General features: G+C 44.3%; 1 protein-coding gene across 2 annotated transcripts in view; it reads left to right on the top strand.

Moving 5' to 3' along the window:
- The window catches only part of LOC138566226 (laminin subunit beta-2-like), a 594,957-nt gene that overhangs the window by 372,126 nt on the left and 201,624 nt on the right, over positions 1-21,207 (top strand). For both annotated transcript variants that reach the window (XM_069643287.1, XM_069643286.1), the window contains 2 exons: positions 14,630-14,854; positions 16,131-16,348. In XM_069643287.1, the coding sequence (XP_069499388.1) occupies positions 14,630-14,854; positions 16,131-16,348 (443 nt within the window). The remainder of the gene's footprint in view (positions 1-14,629; positions 14,855-16,130; positions 16,349-21,207) is intronic.

Raw genomic sequence — 21,207 nt, forward strand, 5'->3', positions numbered from 1 at the left:
TCATGTAACATTTTTATGTTACCCTTTCTACAATTAATGGCTAGTGGCAGTGGTTTACTTTTTACTACCATTGTGTGTTTTTACCACGGTCTGCATTCGCAGCTGCAGTAAGGCACCCATGGGTGTTCATTTTGTCAAAATGGCTCCGGTATTCTTTTTTTGCCATTTCTTGTTGTAAAGGTCCGTCTTGAGATTTACTCTGCGCGCCAAACCATGTTTGGTCCCTTTGTTCATTTTGTCTTTGGCGGGATTCACTGGGGATGCCTGCTTCTGGCTCCAGAGTGTCTGGCAGGGGCAGGAAGTGAGGGAGGTGCCCGGAACTCCCTGTGCTTAATCCCCTTGGTTACAGGAATGCATCTAAAGGTGACTGGCAAGATGGCTGCCCTTGGAGGACAGCCACCCTGCTATGTGATTGACAGCTAGGCTGCGAATGAATGGGAGAAACCTGCATAAAAAGGTGAGGTCTTTTTGGCTCCGAAGGCAGAGTCGACCACTGGACAAAGGAATCCGAAGGAGAACTTGAAAGAGACACCTGCTGCAACTCCTGGACTGTTGGTTTGCCTGTTGAAGCCCTGCTGCAGTGCTGAAGCTCCGAATTCGCCTCGACTAGAGAAGCCCTGCAAAGGAAGACTCCCCCTCTTGGGTTAGTGGGACCAATCAACCCCAAGACAAGCTCATCTGGACATCCTCTTGGAGCTGGCTGTACTTCCATTGCTGCTGCAGGAACCGATTGCCAGCCAGAGGAACACCAGAATCGAGTGAGTGTCTTTAAGTCAGACCCGAGCTCTAGGAAGATCCTCTGGACTCCTTTGAAGCAAGACTGACCAAGCCTGAGCCACCTCAACAGAGTCCTGGACCCCAGATGCGAGGAAAGTCCAGAGTGGTATCCGAGATACTGCGGTGGTGCTATTTGCAAGAGGCGTGAGAAGCTGAAACCGCGAAGTGCTGCTGATCTGAAGTTTGCCCATTGCTGCAGCTGACTTTTAATTCGCAGTGCAGGAGTCCCCAGACGTCCTCCTTCTTGTCCCCACGACTGAGGCCCAGGAACACAGGATCTGCAGACCTACAACTGTAACAGAAGTGCAGCTGGAACCAATTTCTTCTAACCAAAGGTACTGTAAAACTAAGGGGACTTACCTCTTGTTGTTGTAACCTTGCTAGCTGCCAGTTGAGACTTGACTTGGTTGCTTTGCGGAGTTGCTTGCAGCTTCGCCCCTCATAAGCCTCCCAGCTTGTTACCATACAATGATTTCTATTTCTACAATGACTTCTAAAACATTGTGCAAGACTTTTTACATATCTGCAAGAAGTGCTTCAGCTCACCTAGACGTTTGCTAACTTAACCCTGGCTGTCCTGGCTCTCTGAAAGACTCTTCTTACCTCTTACTTCATGTGTTACCTTTCCCCAGGAAAGGGTTCCTTTACTTTGCATTGTAGGGTTCAAAAAGTACTAACCTGCTCACAAAATATTTGTTAACCTTTGTTTTATTACCTAAAACCTTTTCTTTGACAGCAAACCCAGTATTGCCCTATATGTTCCAGTGATATATCAATGTCCACAGCGTCCTAGTTATTTAAGTCACCTGAGGGTGTAGTAAGTGTCTGTGTGCCATCCCCAGTGGGTAACTACTGATTTACGGAAACTGAGGGTGTGTATTTTGAAGTATATTTGTGTTAGGTATAATTGCTCTCTTCTAAAGAAGGCTTATTCAAAAGACTGTTAAATTATTAAATAATTGTTTAATCAAGAAACCTTAAGTGTAAATGTTTATTTGAGTAATTGTCACTGTGAATCTCTATGTTATAACCCCAGAGCTCACATTGACCCCTCTTGGGATAAGCCTGGCTGCTCAGCCACACTACCAACCTGTATAGTAAAGAATTATACCAAAGGTTGGGTTCCTATTGCCAGGAGTACAAGGTTGGTGCAGTCTCCCACAGGGTACTGCATGCAATCTTGCCTAACACAGCCTTCTGTTCCCTTCCTGTAGATCCTTGTTTTATGCCCCAGGTCTGTGTTACCAATCCAGATTTACAATTCCTCGAATTCCATGTTACCAGTCTGTTGTTCAGTCATTGTTTTCCTTGTCCAGAGTTTATCCTGAGATTTCTTGTTCCTGATCTATAAGTCTGCTGCTGCTTGATTCCGGTCCTTAGTTTCTAGTGTGCTGTTCCAGTCTCCTGTATCATTGCACTTAGATGATTTTCTTCTTGCTTTTCCTCCTTCATTCCTGTTCTCTGCCCTGAACGTTGCTTACTTCGACTGCTTATTCTTCTCTAGATATTTCTGTTACCGTTCTTGTCCTCACTTGTGCTTCTGTTATTCTTTTGTTCAGAGTTTGGCTGCTGGGTGTCCCAGCAGGCAATCTCTGCTCCTTCCTTTGTCTCGTTTTACTTGCAGTCTATAGTGAATTTAATGTGTAGAGGAGCAGGTAAATGCATTTACCCTCACTCCTGCCCCCTCACCGCCGTCATACTGGAACAGCGGGAGAAGAGCTGTGTGTGGGACCCCCTGTGTAGTCCCTATACCGCATTGAGTGTATGAGAGACGATATGCACTCAGACAACCATACCACATGTGCCCTCACACTGAAAGAGTGGAAGGATGTCTGCACACACCATTGGACATCCGTTTGTGCTGAGTGACATCTGGCGAGGCCAGAGTGTTGTCATGAAGAAGATATGAGGACATACTGAAATGTTGTGAAAATACTTAAGAGTAACGATGTAACTGAAGTGAAAAGAGAAACGATAAAGTAATTATGTATGCAAAATAAGACAAGGTAGCTTGCTTACCAATAGGTGTAAATACACAGTAACGCAGGGTAGATGAGACATATAGAAGCTTGCTATAGAGGAACATATAATGTGGCTAAGGCAACTATAATAGGAAGATGGACTCCGGCTTGTGTAAAGATTCATTCCAGCTACCTCAGAAACAGACCAGGGGAGCAGAGTTAGGAGATACTGGAAAACAGCTTTGTGTGTAGAATAAGGAGGACTTTTGGGTTCAAGGATGCCATTTCAAGGAATAGCTGCAAAGCACGAAGGGAGGCAGACAAATAAGCCTTGAACGTGAGACATATTTCTCTTAGATTAAAGAAGAAGGTGAAAACATTTGCAAGAGCCAAGTAGTGGACAATTAACAATGGATAAGGATCCTAAAATATTGAGTGAGCAAGTCTCTAAGGGCCAGAAGGAGCAATAACACCCAGCTTAATTTAATCAAATAGCAGTAAATGGGAGGTTAAAATTGACACATTTGTGGTCTCCTCACATATGATGCAGAAGTAAATAAAAAGGGTAATTCATTCAGCCTCGGTTGAAGATAGTGATGTACTCATACTCCCTTGAATGTCCCAGAACAGAGAGAAGACTACAAGGTCAACTACAGACAGGAAACCTTGATTTATGGTTGGACTCATGAGAGATAATGGAGTTGAAAACAGAGGCCCAAAAACAGTACAGCCCTCTACCTGGGATTTGCCAATAAAGAGGTAATACAGAGTGGATGGTGGTATGCCAAATGCAAGGTAACCCAGCTTTATTGGAAGTATGCAAAAGCTGGGGAGAAAATAAGATCAACAGCTAAACTCTCCCTCTCAAATTCTTCATTGTATGAACATAAAGCAGTTTATATAATACAAATGAGTCATTCTGATACCATCATGATCACTGAGTTATGGAAACCTACCTTTACTGCTCATTGATTCTCATTGCTAAGCTACATATATATATATTGCTCGCCAAGAGTGCATGGATAGTTATTTATCACCAGTACATTTGCAGAGCAGAGCAAATACTTCGAACGCAGGTAGACGAAAGCCAGGACTCACACCCACACATGCAGTTATTCGGCTATTTATTCATATTTAAACATACATAAAGCAATAAGTGATGACACAGAAATGAATCATAGAAAAGATAATAAGCTAACAAGAATACATCACCGTGGGCGTAACTGAATTCCTCATCTCGCCAGAAGTGGCCGGAAGACCCCAGTAACAGCCAGGCCGAGAGCACAACAGCCAACAGGTATTTCGGAACAAGGCGTCCCCCCTCCGACTAAGGTCTTTGTAATTTTCCCACCTGACCTTTCCAGAGTCCCGCATTTTATGCCCTCCTCAGAAGGGGTGGCAGTTTCTCGAACCTTCTTCCATTAGCGCATGCGCGTTAATGAGCGACCGTTGGTTGCCGGCCGGGTCGACCGACGGTAAACCCAAGGAGCAAAGCGCTTCCCTCTCCTAAAGCAGCACGGAAAACAATTCCATAACTCATCTTTAGCCTTGGCACGGGGCATAACAAACCTTATCGGGAATCAGCCGGCACCTGCTTATGCTAGCCTCTGCGAGCTCCGTGTCCTTGGATGAGCCATGCAGACCAACACAAGCAACGAATAACGAATAACAAATAACGTTGAAAACATGTTTTTCAGTGAAATACTGCTAACCAAACTGAACTGTGTACAAGTGCAGCTTCCACTGAGGCATGGAATAAATAGCCATTATGGCTCTGAGTGCCCCCGGAATGCACTGCGCACCATCGCCATATTTTAGCTCAAGCATCACAATATAGTTTATACATGTCCCATTCTACTGATTCAGTAACTCTCTATCTAAGGTCCCAACCATAAAACAGTTCATAAAATGTACAACCTCATCATGCTTGAATATTATTGGTAAGCTCTAAATGACTTCTGCGGTGAAAAGGACATATGCTTATCGGTTAACATGCGGTCACACTCTGTGTGAACTGAAGGCATGATGACATGTGTATGTAGATGGGAGGAGAGAACAAGCGCATCAGGCCTGTGTTCTTAATTTACTAAGAAAGCCCATGTTATCCCAGCCATGTCATCTCCAAGCTTCTAGGAGTTTTGTCCTCGCCCAAATATTCCGTTTTTTCGGTCCTCCCTGTCTTGCAACACTAAACACGCCATTCTGTTGTTGACACATTATGAATAACTATTGCTATGCATCATGCTGCTTCCATCATGTTAAGATTTCGTTGTGGCAATGATTTTGTCTTTTTAGCCACACCTGCTTCTCTGTCACGCCTAGTTGATCGCTGAGACATTAATCTGACAACTACAAGTTTCCTTTGATGCTCTGTTCATCCCATGGGCTTCAGATAGTCTGCTGTGTTGTCGTACTGATTTACCTTAATGGTTGAATGCTCGCTGCCCCGACACTGGTATCTTGTTCCATTATGTAAACCTCCCCTCGGGTGTCCTGGCTTTGGACATTCCTTTGAGGCAGCTATGTCCAGCCACTGCAGCATTTTTCCTGAATTAAATGTATTTGTTTCAAGTAGCATGCTTAGCTGCGAGGCCTTCCTAAAGCTACAGACTTTATTCTCTGCTGTGCTTGTACAGTTTTAAAAATGCCAACTGCTGTTGTGTTATTTCTCTGCAAGACATATTTGATTTGCTATCTACCAATTTCCTGGTGCATGCCTGTCGCATTATTTCCCTACCTATGTTTACGCAGCAACCTTATCTACCTATAATTTTCTTCCCTACTTGTGTAGTGAGTCCCTAGCTTGTGTAAACGCCTTCTCGTCACTTAATCTATTCTATTTTAAAACATACTAATTGTGCAAGCTAATGCCTTACCTGGTCAACACTTGTATAGTACAAAATGAAAAGTGCAGTTTCAAATGTGTCCTTTCCTATCTTATAATTTTGTTTCTTCTGAGGAAGGCAAGGGGGCAGAGCTCGAACGTGCTCTCTAGTCAATAACTGCCCTTTACAGACTAATTGGGAAAGTAGGGAGTAATCTGAAGTGATCCAAGCACCTGGGTTTCGCTTTCCTTACGTGCTACTAGCTGAGCCAAAAGTCCAAGGTTGGGTGTGAATGCCAACCAATCAGTGGGTCTATGGGGCAACCTGCTACACAATGTTGCATAGAACATTTTGTCCGCTATAATCAGTATTATATATACTTAGAGGTAGTTGAAGGTGTGTCTAACAGATAAGAACAGCCAGTGAAGTACTAACTTATATGTATTCTATAAGTAGATATGTTCCCCTACCCAATTCCTCCCGTTAAAAGGTTTTACAGTTTGCCACGGAGCATGACGTCATAGATGACACATAGTGAGTGTGCAAGCATCCGTCCCATATCTGCCAGTTGACCCTGCTTTATTAAATTGAGAATAACGTAGTACTTTGCCATATTCTTTGAGTCTGTCTGGTTATTTGGACCGAGATCTTTATTGGTAATTCCATCTAGCACAAAAGACGCATTAAGGTGCTAGAGCACATTTGTAACAGTGTGTTGCGTTCTGTTCTCTCAGAGGGCACCCACTGTAGGTTTCGGCTGGACTCATACCAGCTTGTCTCGAAGCCACTCTTGCTGCCCCCTTCCATGGGCTTGCAGGGTCTGGTGCCTGTAATAGTAACTTACACAGAGACATTGAGCTTCCCATATATCTGTGGGTAGTCTCTAGTCCAACCTGTGCATACACCCATAGAGGGGTTCCGCTTTGTTTGTCCAGTGCATGGTTCCCATCCCTTCTTGTTCACCAATGAGGTCTGCCCTTTCTTCCTGTTACGTTGTTCTGATTTACATTGTCTATTCTTCCTTCTTGTTTAGCCTCCTGCTGTATGCACCTATCTGTCCCCTTACATCAGCGCAGCTGCCCCAAACCTACCAGGGTGCCCTGTGTAACCCCCGACACCATTGCCATCCTCCCGTTGGCGATCTAAGTCAAAATGGACTTTTGAAATTCAAATCCTTGGTGTTTACAATGACTGAAAATGTGGTCACACTGTATAAATAGTGGTATTTGTAAATAAAATGTTTTAGTTTAAAGATGGTATTGCAATTATTGAAGTTTAGAAAAACAAAAATATCAACTTTAGAAGCATTTTCTTGTTTTTTGTATTCCTATATTCCTTCAGACACTGCAGTGTCAGGCTGAGAATGTGCCTATTTTTTGCCTCTTTACTGATACTATTAAACTATTGGTGTTTTGATAGAGCACTTTTTGGGCACAAAAAATTTCGACAAGCAGCAGATTATCTATTAAAATGTCCTTCATTCAATCTAAGAAAGCAGATACTAAGATTTCGCTTGAATTTATGATAAACTGACACGGTCACATCACATAATACGCTCAAATGATGAACTATGGCATGAGCTATTTGCGACACCTAAAATATCATTAAGAATAGCGACCATCCAATTTTTAAACACGGTACTATATACAATGTGTTTGGGTTAGTAGGGTGATGTGTTACTGACTAAGCTAATTTAACTTTTTGGAAACTTTTAGATATGTTATCTTATTATGTATGCACAATTGTGATGTTTAATGTTTAAATATGTTGTATTTTTTTCTTTGTATTGTAATTTCTGTTTTGAAAGTTTAATTAATTAGCCAACCAAAATATAAAAATAAAAAAATAAAAAATAAATAAACTATTGGTGTTACATGGCTGCCTGACAAAACCCTAAACCATATTAATATGTCATGATAAAATCAGCTTTTAATGTTTGAAATGATTGTGGAGCTGAAAAGAATGTAATTGACTTCAGCCCTTTATTAAGTCTCTGGTGTTTAGAGGAACAAAGCAAATAAGCGTGTAATATAAAAGTAATATAAAGTGTAAACTGTGGTTGTGATCAACTAGTAATGTTCCATGATAGCCTCCTGCTATGGTTGAGCACATCTGTTAGGTGTATCTTTGCTATATAGAGGTGAAATTCCTCTCTTTGGCAGCTAATAAGAATTCAGCGATTAGGTCAGCTACTAGAAAGTCAAATATGCAGCTTCTCCCGTAGATTGGGCACAGCCAGATCACAGATGGGTCTGTAGGTAACTGATGTCACATAGGTTGCTTCCCCCGTACAGTGAGTCCATCAAGATCACAGATGGGTCTGTAGGTAACTGAAGTCACATAGGTTGCTTCCCCCGTACAGTGAGTCCATCAAGATCACAGCTGGGTCTGTAGGTAACTGATGTCACATAGGTTGCTTCCCCCGTACAGTGAGTCCATCAAGATCACAGATGGGTCTGTAGGTAACTGATGTCACATAGGTTGCTTCCCCCGTACAGTGAGTCCATCAAGATCACAGATGGGTCTGTAGGTAACTGAAGTCACATAGGTTGCTTCCCCCGTACAGTGAGTCCATCAAGATCACAGCTGGGTCTGTAGGTAACTGATGTCACATAGGTTGCTTCCCCCGTACAGTGAGTCCATCAAGATCACAGATGGGTCTGTAGGTAACTGATGTCACATAGGTTGCTTCCCCGTACAGTGAGTCCATCAAGATCACAGATGGGTCTGTAGGTAATTGAAGTCACATAGGTTGCTTCTCCCGTACAGTGAGTCCATCAAGATCACAGCTGGGTCTGTAGGTAACTGATGTCACATAGGTTGCTTCCCCCGTACAGTGAGTCCATCAAGATCACAGATGGGTCTGTAGGTAACTGAAGTCACATAGGTTGCTTCCCCCGTACAGTGAGTCCATCAAGATCACAGCTGGGTCTGTAGGTAACTGATGTCACATAGGTTGCTTCCCCCGTACAGTGAGTCCATCAAGATCACAGATGGGTCTGTAGGTAACTGATGTCACATAGGTTGCTTCCCCGTACAGTGAGTCCATCAAGATCACAGATGGGTCTGTAGGTAATTGAAGTCATATAGGTTGCTTCTCCCGTACAGTGAGTCCAACAAGATCACAATTGGGTCTGTAGGTAACTGAAGTCACATAGGTTGCTTCCCCCGTACAGTGAGTCCATCAAGATCACAATTGGGTCTGTATATAACAGATGGTGAAAAATCCCTTTCAGAGGACACTCTATCCTGATGGCCAGGAGTTTAGTACATGGTACCGACATATGTAAAATATGCTCTTATTGGCCATGTCTTGCCGAGCTATAATCTAATAGTTCAATACACATTTTTTACATTTTGTTTCAGAATGAATGGGTTACTGGATATATACAATCAGTAACTGCATAATCATTGCATCTCCCTGGAATACCCGCCTCAAGGATCTGTAACTTGTCTGAGGGGTTGATCACAGAGGGTATCTATCAGGAGTTCCAGTCTAGCATTCAAAAATCTTAGTGGAGTGGTCTGCAACCTGTAACTCTCCATATGTTTTGGACTATGTCTCTCAAGATTCCTCACCATTGACTTTGCTGATTAGGGCTGATGGGAATTGTAGTGCAAAATATAAAGGTTGCAGCCCCTTTGGGTATTGCATATTCATATGTCTTTATATTAGAATGATCTACCTTCAGAGGTCTCACTTTTCAAGGTCAGTGCCTGGTTTTGCGATGCGGGGGATTGTGGTGGCAGCGACGCTGGTTATAACTGAACCTCTTGGTCCATAAGATTTGCAAAGTGGCATACGAAGGAAATGGGCATGAGTTCAGGAATATCTGTACACAAATGGGGAACGCCCACATGTCCACAGGCTTTGCTAGTTGTAAGAGGTTGAATCACTTTTATGACTGTTGTTAGGAAAGAGTTTCCGTTTTGCAACTTTCTTACCATTTACAATAATGAAACCCTCAGTTATATGACATGGTTTTAACCCTGTACGGATTTCAAAATCTCCAACTATGCATTTATAAGTGTTTATAAGTGTGTTTTAGTGTTACCTGCTTGAATTTTACTTTTAAAGCTTAATGTATTAGTATTTATTTATACCCCTGTGTTTCTTGAATTGAGTGCTATATGCATGGAACACTGTGTTATTACACCACTCCCAGATCTCCTGAAGTCTGCCTTATTTCTCAGTCTGTGTTACCTTGAGAATTTGGTTAGACCTAAGTGTCAACAACCCTGTTCACTAACTAAGGTTACCATCCATAGGGTTAGTAACAACTGTTAAGAGAGAATTCCTATTATGGGGATTCTGTGGCCACTTTTCAGGGGTGTGAACATGTTTTGCTTTTCTCCATTTCTTTTTTGTCCTCTGACCTATTTTTGGTAGCCAGAGGAACGTCTCCTGAAGTCAACTTGCCATTGCAATCCTATTTCCTTCACTTTAAAGTATGTGATCCGGGGTCACCCATAAGACGTACAATCCCAAGGGTGTTTCCTAATCACCACCATTTAAGCCCATTTAATACCTAAAGTGAATTTATCGCTTTCATTGGTTTATGTGAGTAGCTAGTGGCTGCTGCACTTGAATGTGGTTTAATCACGGGTGCATGCCATTTTATTGTATTTTACCACCTTGGTAGCCTAATACACATTTTTGGTAGCCATTTCAGTACCAATGTATTTTATTTAATTCTGATTCCTGTATTTTAGGGCTCCCTTTGTTCAGAGCAACTAAGAAATAGGCGTGAAGTGGTTGTTTTTCCCACATGGACCCTTTGTAAGGGCCCACCTAATATATACAACCCAAAGTGATTCTTGACGCCCAGTGACATTGAAGTCCACTGCCCAACCCTTAGGAACCTAGCAACTCAGGAACCAGCTGACAGTAGACACATGTCCACTGCTTCTCACCTCCTTCCACCCAAATGTACCTTCCTGGGTATATACTCAGTATTGCTGAGAACCATACTCCACCTTATCCACGCATCCAGTCATCTCAGCCCCCCCGGGCCCGATGAACATGGTTACCACCTCACCACTCACTAGGCACCTCTCTACACCGTGCAACCTTTCTGCTAGAAACTCCAAGCTACGCGCCAGATTCCCCAAAATACATGAGCCCAGAGCTAGGGATACATCCCAAACCAAATCACCTAACGGGCCCCTGCCTTACACCGCGGCTACCCCCTCCAACAACCGCACAGACCTACCCAAGCCCAGACAAATCTATACCACGACCAAACACAAGATTCGACCACCAACCTTTACACCTACTGCTAGTAAACCTGCCAATACGCCCATAAGAGGTGCTTTAATCAATGCTAGATCTGTGGTAGCCCACGCGACAGACATAGCAGACCTCATCCTAACGGAAGAACTAGACTTCTAAGCCATCTCTGAGACCTGGCTTCATGCAGCAGCTGGCCCAACCCTTGCACTAGCCATCCCTGAGAATTTCTCCATCCTCCGAGCAGACAGAACAGATTCCAGAGGCGGTGGCCTTACCATAATAGCCAAAACCCACCTTAAACTTAAACCCGACACCACTGACCACTTCTCATCATGTGAATTGCTCACGGCCAAGCGCCCCACCACTAACTCTCAAACCATCACCATCCACCTACTATACAGACCCCCGGGACCCCTAGGCTCCTTCGAGGAAGACCACAACTCCATCCTTTCCAACAACTTAAAAAATACCTCCCAATGCCTTCTCTTAGGAGACTTTAACCTTGGCTACAAGGACTCTAAAGACCACCAAGCATCCGCCATTAATAACACACTGTCAGAACTAGGCTTCACCCAAAGAGTGTCCACCCCTACTCACAACAAAGGGAGAACCCTTGACTGGATAGCAGACCACAACTGCGCTATCTCCATCATTGCCACCTCCCTGCAACAGACCATCACTTCCTCTCCTTTACACTTGAAGCGGCTAGCCCAATCACTAACATCTCCCTAGCCACAGCCATCCCGACTAGAAGCAAGAAAAACATAACTGTGGAAAAGCTCATCCCTCTCATTCTACCCACACTGAACCAACTCCCAGCCAACTCCAACCCCCACCACCTTGTTGAAAGCTACAACAATAGCATGCGCCTAGCCTTAGATGCCATTGCACCACTAAAGCTGAGAAAATGTAAGCCGATAAAACACTTGAATACCTGGTTCATGGCCCACCTAAAAGCCCTTAGATCTGAGAAATGCAAAAAGGAACAAACTTGGAGACAAGCTCCCACAGACAGCAACAAGCTGATCCTCAACAAAATAGTTTCTACCTACAAAAAATAAATCTTCCGTGCCAAACAAGAATCATACAACCTGAGAATACTCCAGGCCAAATCCAGCACTAGAGAACTGTTTACCATATTAAAAGAACTGGAGACTCCCATCCCGGCCTCAGACACCTGTAAGAAAGAGAAACTATGGTGCAACAGCATCCAAAATGCCCTGCCCAATAAAGTTGCAGGCCTCCAAATCAAAATTAACAACAAGAAAGAGACTCTATCCAACTCCAATCCTAACAACACCCCCCCACACACTGACCTTCAACACCCTCCCCCCAACCTCCCCTCTCGCTTCAGTTTCTCCAATGTTTCCACACTAGAAGTGGAAAAAAATCATACTCAGCCTTAAACCATCTAACTGCCAAGGTGACCTATGCCCACCTCAAATCATCAAAGACGCAGCCAGAGACCTATCGCCATTCATCACCAAACTCATCAACGCCTCCTTCTCCTCAGGCACCATTCCCAACAACCTCAAAGAATCCTGGGTCCTCCCCTACTAAAAAAACCCTCACTTGACCCAGCCATACCCACTAACTACAGACCCATCACCACCGTCCCCTTCCTACTAAAAATCCTTGACAAGACTCCCTATGTACAAATTCAAAAATTTCTTGAACAAAACCACCTCCTAGGAGGCCGACAATCAGGATTTAGACCCCAACACGGCACAGAAACCGCACTCATTGACCTCAAGGCCCAAATTGACACTCTTGAGAGATAATGGGAAAACTGCCTTACTGCTCCTCCTAGACCTCTCGGCAGCTTTTGATCTTGTTGATCATAAAATCCTATGCAACCACTTAGACTCGGCTGCCCACTTTTCCCAAGAAGCTATTGGCTGGATCAAATATTTCCTGAGCAATAGATCCATGCATGTCTTTTCCCACACGGCCTCCGCTGACCCCATCCCCATCACATGTGGGGTCCCCCAGGGGTCATGCATCTCCCCCACACTGTACAACGTGTTCACTAAGCCCCTGTTTGATGATCTTGACGGTCTGGGTATCACCTTCACTAACTATGCTGATGATACCCAGATCCTCATCCCACTGACGGGAGATTACAACATTTGGCCTTGGTGAACAAGGTGTACTTCATCATCCAGGCATGGATGGCCTCCCACAGTCTATGCCTGAATGATGACAAGACCGAACTCATCATCCTGGGAGCTGCTTCAAACCTAAACAAACTGGACCTCAACTACTCCAGCTTCACCATAGATGGCAACTCCATAATGGTAGCTAAGGAAGTGAAAACCCTCGGCATCTACCTCGATTCCACCCTCTCTTTCCATAAACAGGTCACCGCCATGGCCTCCACCACAGCCTACACATGCAAGCTTATACGCTCAGCCAAACCCTTCCTCCCCACTCAAAGCTGCATGACGCTAGCCAGAGCCCTCATACTATCCAAACTGGACTATTGTAACTCCCTCTATGTAGGCGCTACCAAACAGGTTACCAACAAAATCCAGATCCTACAGAACAATGCTCTCAGAGCTGCGCTTAGCTTCCCTAAAAGAGAACACATCTCGAATATTAGGAGAACCCACAACTGGCTCACTACCGCAGACAAAATCCTGCTTAAGGTAGCCTCCCTCACACACATATGCCTTAACAATGCAGCTCCCCGCTACTTAGCCGAAAGAATAACTAGATACACGCCCAACAGACACACCAGAAACAGCAATGCTAACCTGCTCGCTGTTCCCAGATTCAAGCGAACGAAAATGGGCGGCAATAGCTTCCAGGTGAAAGCAGCCCAACACTGGAACACATTACCACCCTCCGTTAGAGCACCGCAAACCTACCACCAATTTAGGCGTAACTATATCCAGTGGCTAAAGATCAAAGACCAATAACTGACACTCTACTGCAATTACTGTAAATCTGCTCAACCTGCAACTCTTTCCTAATTGTACTTCACTGTCTCTTTGCAACTGCATTTCCCCGCTGTGTCCTTGTATAATAATGTAAATAATGTACAACAATGTAACTAAGCTGAGAACATACTTTAATGCTTGCGCCCTCATACCTTCTGGTCCGGTGCGCCATATAAATAAACAAACAAACATGGCAGCCTTCATATTGTTTTAAACTGGTTAAAACCAGTTTAGGTGCCTAGGCTCTACTTCTCACGTCCTATGGGGATGGTCTAGGCCGAGTGGACGTCCTGCTGACCAACCAGTATGATCCTTTGCCCCAAGCCCCCTAGTGATTAGACTCCTCCAGACAAAACTTTTGGGGGAACTTCAGTTTTCAGAAGCTGAGCGACAACAGCTCTCTCCTTTACAAGCGGAAGGCTGGTGCCAAAATCAACCCCCTACAGATTATCTTTAATCCTTTCTCCAATCCCATAATTTGTGCACTCATACAGGGCATTTTTGAAGCACATTTCTTGCCTTTGGCACTGTGATGGAGTTTCTCAGCATCACAGCCTTCCTTCTCATGTCTGCTCTTCCCAGAATCCCTTGCTTAATAATGGAAATGATGCACAGGCTGATACAGTTTCATTTGCCTAGGATCCACTGTTTGACTGAGTGAGAAAGTGCGAATTAGAATTCAAGGCTGTACTGTTACCAACCTGATCCGCTCAGCCTGAAAGGGAAGGGAAGGCAGGAGCATGGTCACGCTTCTGTAGCCTCTGTGCCGCATGTGATGTTCTACCACTTGGACCTGGCAAACACTAGTCACGCTTTGACCTCGTCCACCTGGTTCTAAGGAAGGTAGGGAGAGGTTTCGATGAACTGAAGAGTCTGTATTTGCCTCCGCAGGATCCCGCTGTGATGAGTGTGCCTCTGGCTACTACGGGAACCCCTTCCAGGCTGGCGGCAGATGCATGCCCTGTCAGTGCAACAACAATATCGACATGACTGACCCTGGAGCCTGTGACCGTCGGACCGGCCAGTGCCTGAAGTGCCAGTTCCACACTGAAGGCACTCACTGCAAGCACTGTCAACTGGGCTTTTACGGAGATGCCTCCCGGAGGAGCTGCCGAAGTAAGTCAAGAACCATAAGCCACCGGTAAGACCATTCCCTCAGCCTTCAGTCCCTCATGGCCTTCGCCCAAGGAAAATGGTAGCCATAAACTGAACATGAGGGCAGTGTTGTTCCTGCTTTATTCCCCTGCATGTCATTGACCTAGGATGTTGTTTTAATTGTTTAACGGTTCTATGTTATTGGCTCCTGTGGAAGCATAAGAGATGCAGTGTTGTCAAATACATTCAAATCCCTTCCTTCTACTCTTTGAAAGATAAGTACTGCTCCCCAAGGGTTCCTCTGGTGAGATGGAATTTCCCTTCAACCTCGCCTTGCCTCTTCACTTCTCGACTCCAACCCCTTCACCCAGCTTCTTGAAGAAGATACCCGACCTGGCTTACTTCTTTGGGAACCTCAACCCGCTGCCTTAGCCATGTCTTCTCTGAGCTCTGATTCACCCGGAACCATCTGCAGGCACCTGCTAGTGCCAGCCTCTGGTTGGGGTTCATGGGCCCTGGTTCCTTCTCATCAATTTTACAAATAAATGCAGCATTTCAGTCCCCAGCCTTAGCAGGAATCGCAATGCCAATTACAGATCTTATCCCTCCTACCCACCAACTGGGGCACCGTGCATTCTTGTGCATTATTAACAAATAAGACCAGCGATGGCTGGAAGGTTTGGAATTTATCGTTACTGCTGACATAGCTCTGTGTAACTCTCCAGATCATCTCTGTCTGGTGCAGAAGGGATGTGACCAAGCAGTTCGGGCTGGACTGCCCCTTATGGAGTGGGACCAAGCCTGATTTGCTTGTGGTCTGTCTGGAGGGCTTCCTAGAGCAATGCCAGAGGTTAAGATTAATTCTAAACCTTCCAGCTATCACATCTTTAGTTGTGCAATAGTCACCTCCAGGAGGACGGGTATGCCCAGACATGGGTCCCAAGCCTGCTCGGCCTAGCGACCCAAGCTACACCTTACTGATGAGGCTGAAACATGTCTTGGGGGGCTTGTGGTCTCGTGCAGAAAGGATGTGACTAGGCACTTTAGGCTGGACTGATCCTTTTGGGGTGGGTCTTTCCTCTTTCTGTAATGGCTCGGCAGGCAGCAGATCGATGGTCTGGAGGGTTGCTGAGATTGATTTCCAGAGGTTTAAGATTATTTCTAAACCTTCCAGCCATCAACTCTTTTGGTGTGCTCTAGTGCATTAATGCCAATAATCCTCACCTCAAAGTCTGATCATCACAATACACTTCCACTCCCAGAGTCTCCATAAACCTTTGTTTGCTTGAATTTTCAGAATGTGTCTGTAACTTCCTTGGCACCAATCGCAGCCAGTGTACCTCCCAGGAGGAGTGCGTGTGTGACAGAGTCAGAGGACAGTGCCAGTGTTTACCAAACGTCCAAGGCCTCAGCTGTGACCGGTGCAGTCCCAACTTCTGGAACCTGGCAAGTGGGAATGGATGCATCCCGTGCAGTTGCGATCCCAACAACTCATTCAGTACCACATGTAATGAGGTAAGGCATTCTAGAATAAAAACCTACAGGTTTGAGAAAATGATTTTGCAACCTATTACAACCATACTACAGGTCAGTATCAATGTTGTCACTAATTTGTGCAGGAAAAGTGAGCATCCTGAATACTGGACTTACACACAGGTAAGTATGCAGTTTACCTCTCAGAGGAAACATTACGCAAGGTAAGTAACTCATTTTTCATCCAGAAAACGAATGTTCACAGGTACATTATTTTAATATCTGTGTAGATTTCACCATCACCTAAGTATCACGATCCTCACAGCTGATCTTGAAACTGTTAATGCAGTTTTTGTACCACCTTCTGTTGAGGATGCTGCCACCACTAACCCTAGGGGTAATGTTAAAACCCTCACAGGAAAGGGATGCCAAGCATCTTAGTGTAGCTTACATGGTCAGAGCGACATTGCTTTACTCTCACATAGGAGAAGATGGTTGATACAGAGGAACAATGAGCCCATACCATATTTCTAGAAAATATATCACATTGATATGCTGATAAATGCATAAATATCAGACGAAATACGTTCTTATGTAATATGTAATATGTGGTGGGGTGGCCTGCCACAAATACCCACGCTGGAGACTGGAAGAAGTTCCAAGGGTGTTTAAATAGAAATTCCAAGTAATTGTTCTGGGGCATTCACTGGTAGGTCTCAGGGCTAAGCAAGTACTTTAGGGAGTTGGGCGCTAGGGTCGCCTCGCTCTATCTGTCTCCTGCTAGGTTACCCCCCTCCCTAGCCCAGGAGCCAGTAGCGGGAATGTTCGTTGTTATAGACCAGTGATACCTATTATAATCTCTCTTTCTGAAGCTGGGTGACTTCCCAAAGACGACAGCTGACTAACTCCCCTGAGATTTTCTATTCTTTCCCTAATCTATCCCTCTTACTACTAGAGTTATGGCAGGTGCCTGCCACTCTCTTTTCCTTCACTCTATTTAGGCAAGGGCAGACCCCAGCATTCTGAATTATTCAAGTGAAGGCCCAATACAACTTTAAGCAAATGTCAAGTGAACTAAATTAGTGTTATTTTAGGGTGTATAAAGACTATTATACATGGTGCCTACCAAGGGTGCATTCAGACCATAATACATGCTATCTACCAGGGAACCTGACAGTACCCCCTCTCCAAGTCCCTAACCCAGGGCCTGGCTCTTATGCGTTTCTTCTATGAAACCTGCCCACCAACCGAGGAGCATGAACATCATCTGCCTCCTCTTCTTTATGACCAAAGCCCTTCCAGTCTATTAAATATTGAAGCCTTCCCCTAATTTTCCTGGATAGATCTTCAAAAGAGATTTGGGGTCAGGGGAGCTCGTAATCTACAATTAGCAGGTAAACTTAGTCTGACAGCTACTGGATTAATAACCCCCACCACTTCGAAAAGACCCATGAAACGTGGACTGAATTTGTTCCTTGCCTTAATTCTCTGGTGCCTAGTAAATAACCATACCTTGTCCCTAACACTATATACAAGGCTAGGTTTTCACCTATCATCAGCAAATCTCTTGTAACTAGCCTTAACTGCTTGCCCCATATTACCTCTCATTGCTTGCAACCTTTCCTCCACAGTTGGACTGACAATCTCCCAAAAAAACCGAGGATGGAAACTTTGAGAACAAAAGAAAAGGCACATGGAAGTAGAATATTTTGTATAGTTATTGTAGGCAAACTCTGCTACCCAAATCAAGTCCACCCTACTGTCCCCAGACTGTAAATAGCATTTTAAGTACTTTTCCATTAGTTTCTGAATGATATCCTGAAGTTAACTTATCTTCTACCCCCAAACTCTTGCAACGGACCCTCCAAAACTTGGACACAAACTCAGTTCCCGTTTTTGAGGTTACTTGGCTGGGCAACCCATGTAGCTGGACTATGCCTTGCGAAACATTCTGAGCAAACCGTTCTGCCGTTATCTCCCCCTTAATTGGAATGAAATGCCCCTCCTTAGTAAGGCTATCTACTACAACCAACACAGCACAGCAATCTTGGTCTTTAGGGAGGTCCAAAATGAAATCCATTGAAATCGTGTGCCAAGGACAAGGTGGGATAGGAAGTGGTTCTAACAGCCCAACCGGTCCTCCCACAAGGTATCTACACACACATATATCTCCACTCCACCAAAACTTCCTTCTTACTAACTTCAGAGTCTTCCGAAAACCAGGGTGTCCATTCAATACCGACTCGTAACATTCCCAAAAATGTCTTCTGTCGAAGTGCCTCAGAAGGAAGAAATAGCTTTGTATCCAGATAAGGCAACCGATCCTTTATCTTCCTGGCCAGATCTTGCGGCATCCAATTTTCCAACTCCGTCTGGTTCATGCTTTCTTGAATTTCCTTGAAAAGACCCTCATCTTCCTGGATTCCTGCCAAAACAAAACATTCCTGAGCAAGTAATAGTTTTTGATTTAATTATTGTTCTTGTTCACAGCCAGGCAACTGACACAACAAGTAATCAGCTTATAATGATCATCAGCAAAATAACGACCATCTCAGCTGTCTCGGGGTGTAATGTCTTGGCCTACTTCAAACAGAGCAAATTTACGGTGATCAGTTAGCACGGTAACTGTGTGCCTTGCACCTTTAATGTAGTGATGCCATTCGTCAAATGCTGACTTAATCGTTAGAAGCTGGCGATCCATGATAGTAAAGTTAATGTCCTGCTGATGAAAACTTCTTAGAGAAAAACGTGACAGGATGCAACTGACCCGAGGTTTCATGGTTCTGGGATAGAACCGCCTCCATGGCCAGATTTGAGGCGTCTGCCTCCACAAAAAACGTCTTATCAGGATCTGAGTGAAGCCAATGCAGTCCAGACGTAAATCGACTCTTGAGCGTCTAAAACGCCTCCTCTGCCTCAGGACTCCAAAAAAACTTCACCTCCTTCTTGAAGTTTTGTGATCAGAGTGATTGTTTGTGAGAACCCTTCGATGAATCTTCGATAGAAATTAGCAAAGCCTATACAACTCTGCACCTCCTTTACCTTGTTTGGAGAAGGCCAGTCACTACTGTCTGAATCTTCTTAAACTGCATTTCCAGTCCTTTGGGTGAAATCCAAGAAATTCCACCATCTCAGTATGAAACAGATTCTTCTCCAACTTAGCGAACAGGTGATTCTCTCAAAATTTTTGAAGTACCTGTATGACGTGACCCTCATGTTGCTCTAGGGTCTGGGAGTAGATTAGTATGTCCTCTATGTAAAGGACCACAAAAATGTCCAAGAATTCTTAAAAAACCTCATTAATGAAGCATTGGAAAGCGGCGGGGGCGTTGAAAATGCCTAAGGGCATAACCTGATATTCATGTAAGCCAAATCGAGTCTTGAAAGCAGTCTTCCACTCATCACCCTCTCTGACTCTAACTAGATTATATGCTCCCTGAAGGTCTAATTTGGAAAATATCTGTGCACCCTGGATCTGATCTAGCATCACAGAAATTATCTGCAGAGGGTACCTATTCTTAATGGTTACCTTGTTGAGTGCATGGCAATCGATACAAGTCCTGAGAGTGCCTTCATTTTTAGGGATGAAAAAATAGGGGAGAAGCTGCAGGGGATTGTGAATGCCTAATAAAACCCGTTAGATACATTTTCTCCCTGATATTCGTTCTTTTTTCCTGTCAGAGCATAAACCTTACTACAGGGTAGACTAGCTCCCGGCTCCAACTCCATTTTACAGACAAAAGGGATGTGAGGGGGCCTCTGCATCATCGAAAACATCCTAAAACTCCTTATAGCACTCAGGTAATTCTCCAACAACTGCCCCAATCGCATGTATGGAAAGGAAGACTCCTCCCTCAACTAACCCTCTAACTGCTGAATCGTCTTGTGCTGCAGGAATTTCTAGAATCTGAGACTCGAAACAATCTTCATTGCAGTAATCGTAATTTAAGTCAATCACCCGCCTATTCCAGTGAATTCATGGATTCAGGAAAGTGAGCCAAGGCATTTCCAGGATAACCTTCAATTGGGGAGCATCAGTGAGCTCAAAAACCAACTCCTCTATATGGTTCTCAGCCAGAATCATAGTCACAAAATGACAGAGGTCATGCTGTTTGGGCCTAAACATCTACTACAAGGGAAAAGCAGCCCACCTCCACCTCTGTTTCTGGGGTCCAGCATTAAATATGCCACTAAGGTAAAAAATCTCTGATGTGTTTGGCAGAGTGATCTGGGCTGCAGTGGTCAAGTCTCAGCCAAAGTACAATCAGTTTTTTTACAACATTTGTCTGTTACGTCAAGCACTTCCTTACGTACCTGCCACGGATTGTGCTTTGATTGTGGGAGCCTAAGTCAATTCCAAACTAGACTATTGCAATGGACTCCTAGCTGGAGCACCAACAAAACAGATCTTTCGCCTACAAAAAACAGGAGTAAGATTGGTATTTGGTGTATCCAAAAATACTTCAACTTCATGTCAGGCCTCCGTCGCTTCCTTCATTGGTTAGCAGGAGAGGACCACATAAAATTCAAGATTGGGTGTTTGGTGTACAAATGTATCAATGGCTTGGCACCAATATACTTAATGAACAAAATGAATTTATATCATCCGGTTCAGGTTTTGAGGTCGGAAGACGCATTTCTGCTTATCATTCCCAGGACAAACTGTCTCAAGGGGAGATTGCAGATTCTCAGTTGCTGGGCCAAGACTGTGGAACAGCCTCCCATTGAATTTAAGAAGGGCAAACTCTCTCTTGACCTTTCACGCAGGTCTAAAGACTCATCTTTTCTGTCCCTTCTCTCATGTGAATCTAAAATGGCATTTAATATGAGTATGACTGAATTTCTTTATTATAGTCTACTGTTCCATCTGCACCAGGATTCGATTAAGTTTGTTGTGTGCG

The sequence above is a fragment of the Ambystoma mexicanum genome, chromosome 2p (genome assembly GCF_040938575.1).
Source record: "Ambystoma mexicanum isolate Mex_15411 chromosome 2p, UKY_AmexF1_1, whole genome shotgun sequence".
In the NCBI taxonomy this organism is placed as follows: Eukaryota; Metazoa; Chordata; class Amphibia; order Caudata; family Ambystomatidae; genus Ambystoma; species Ambystoma mexicanum.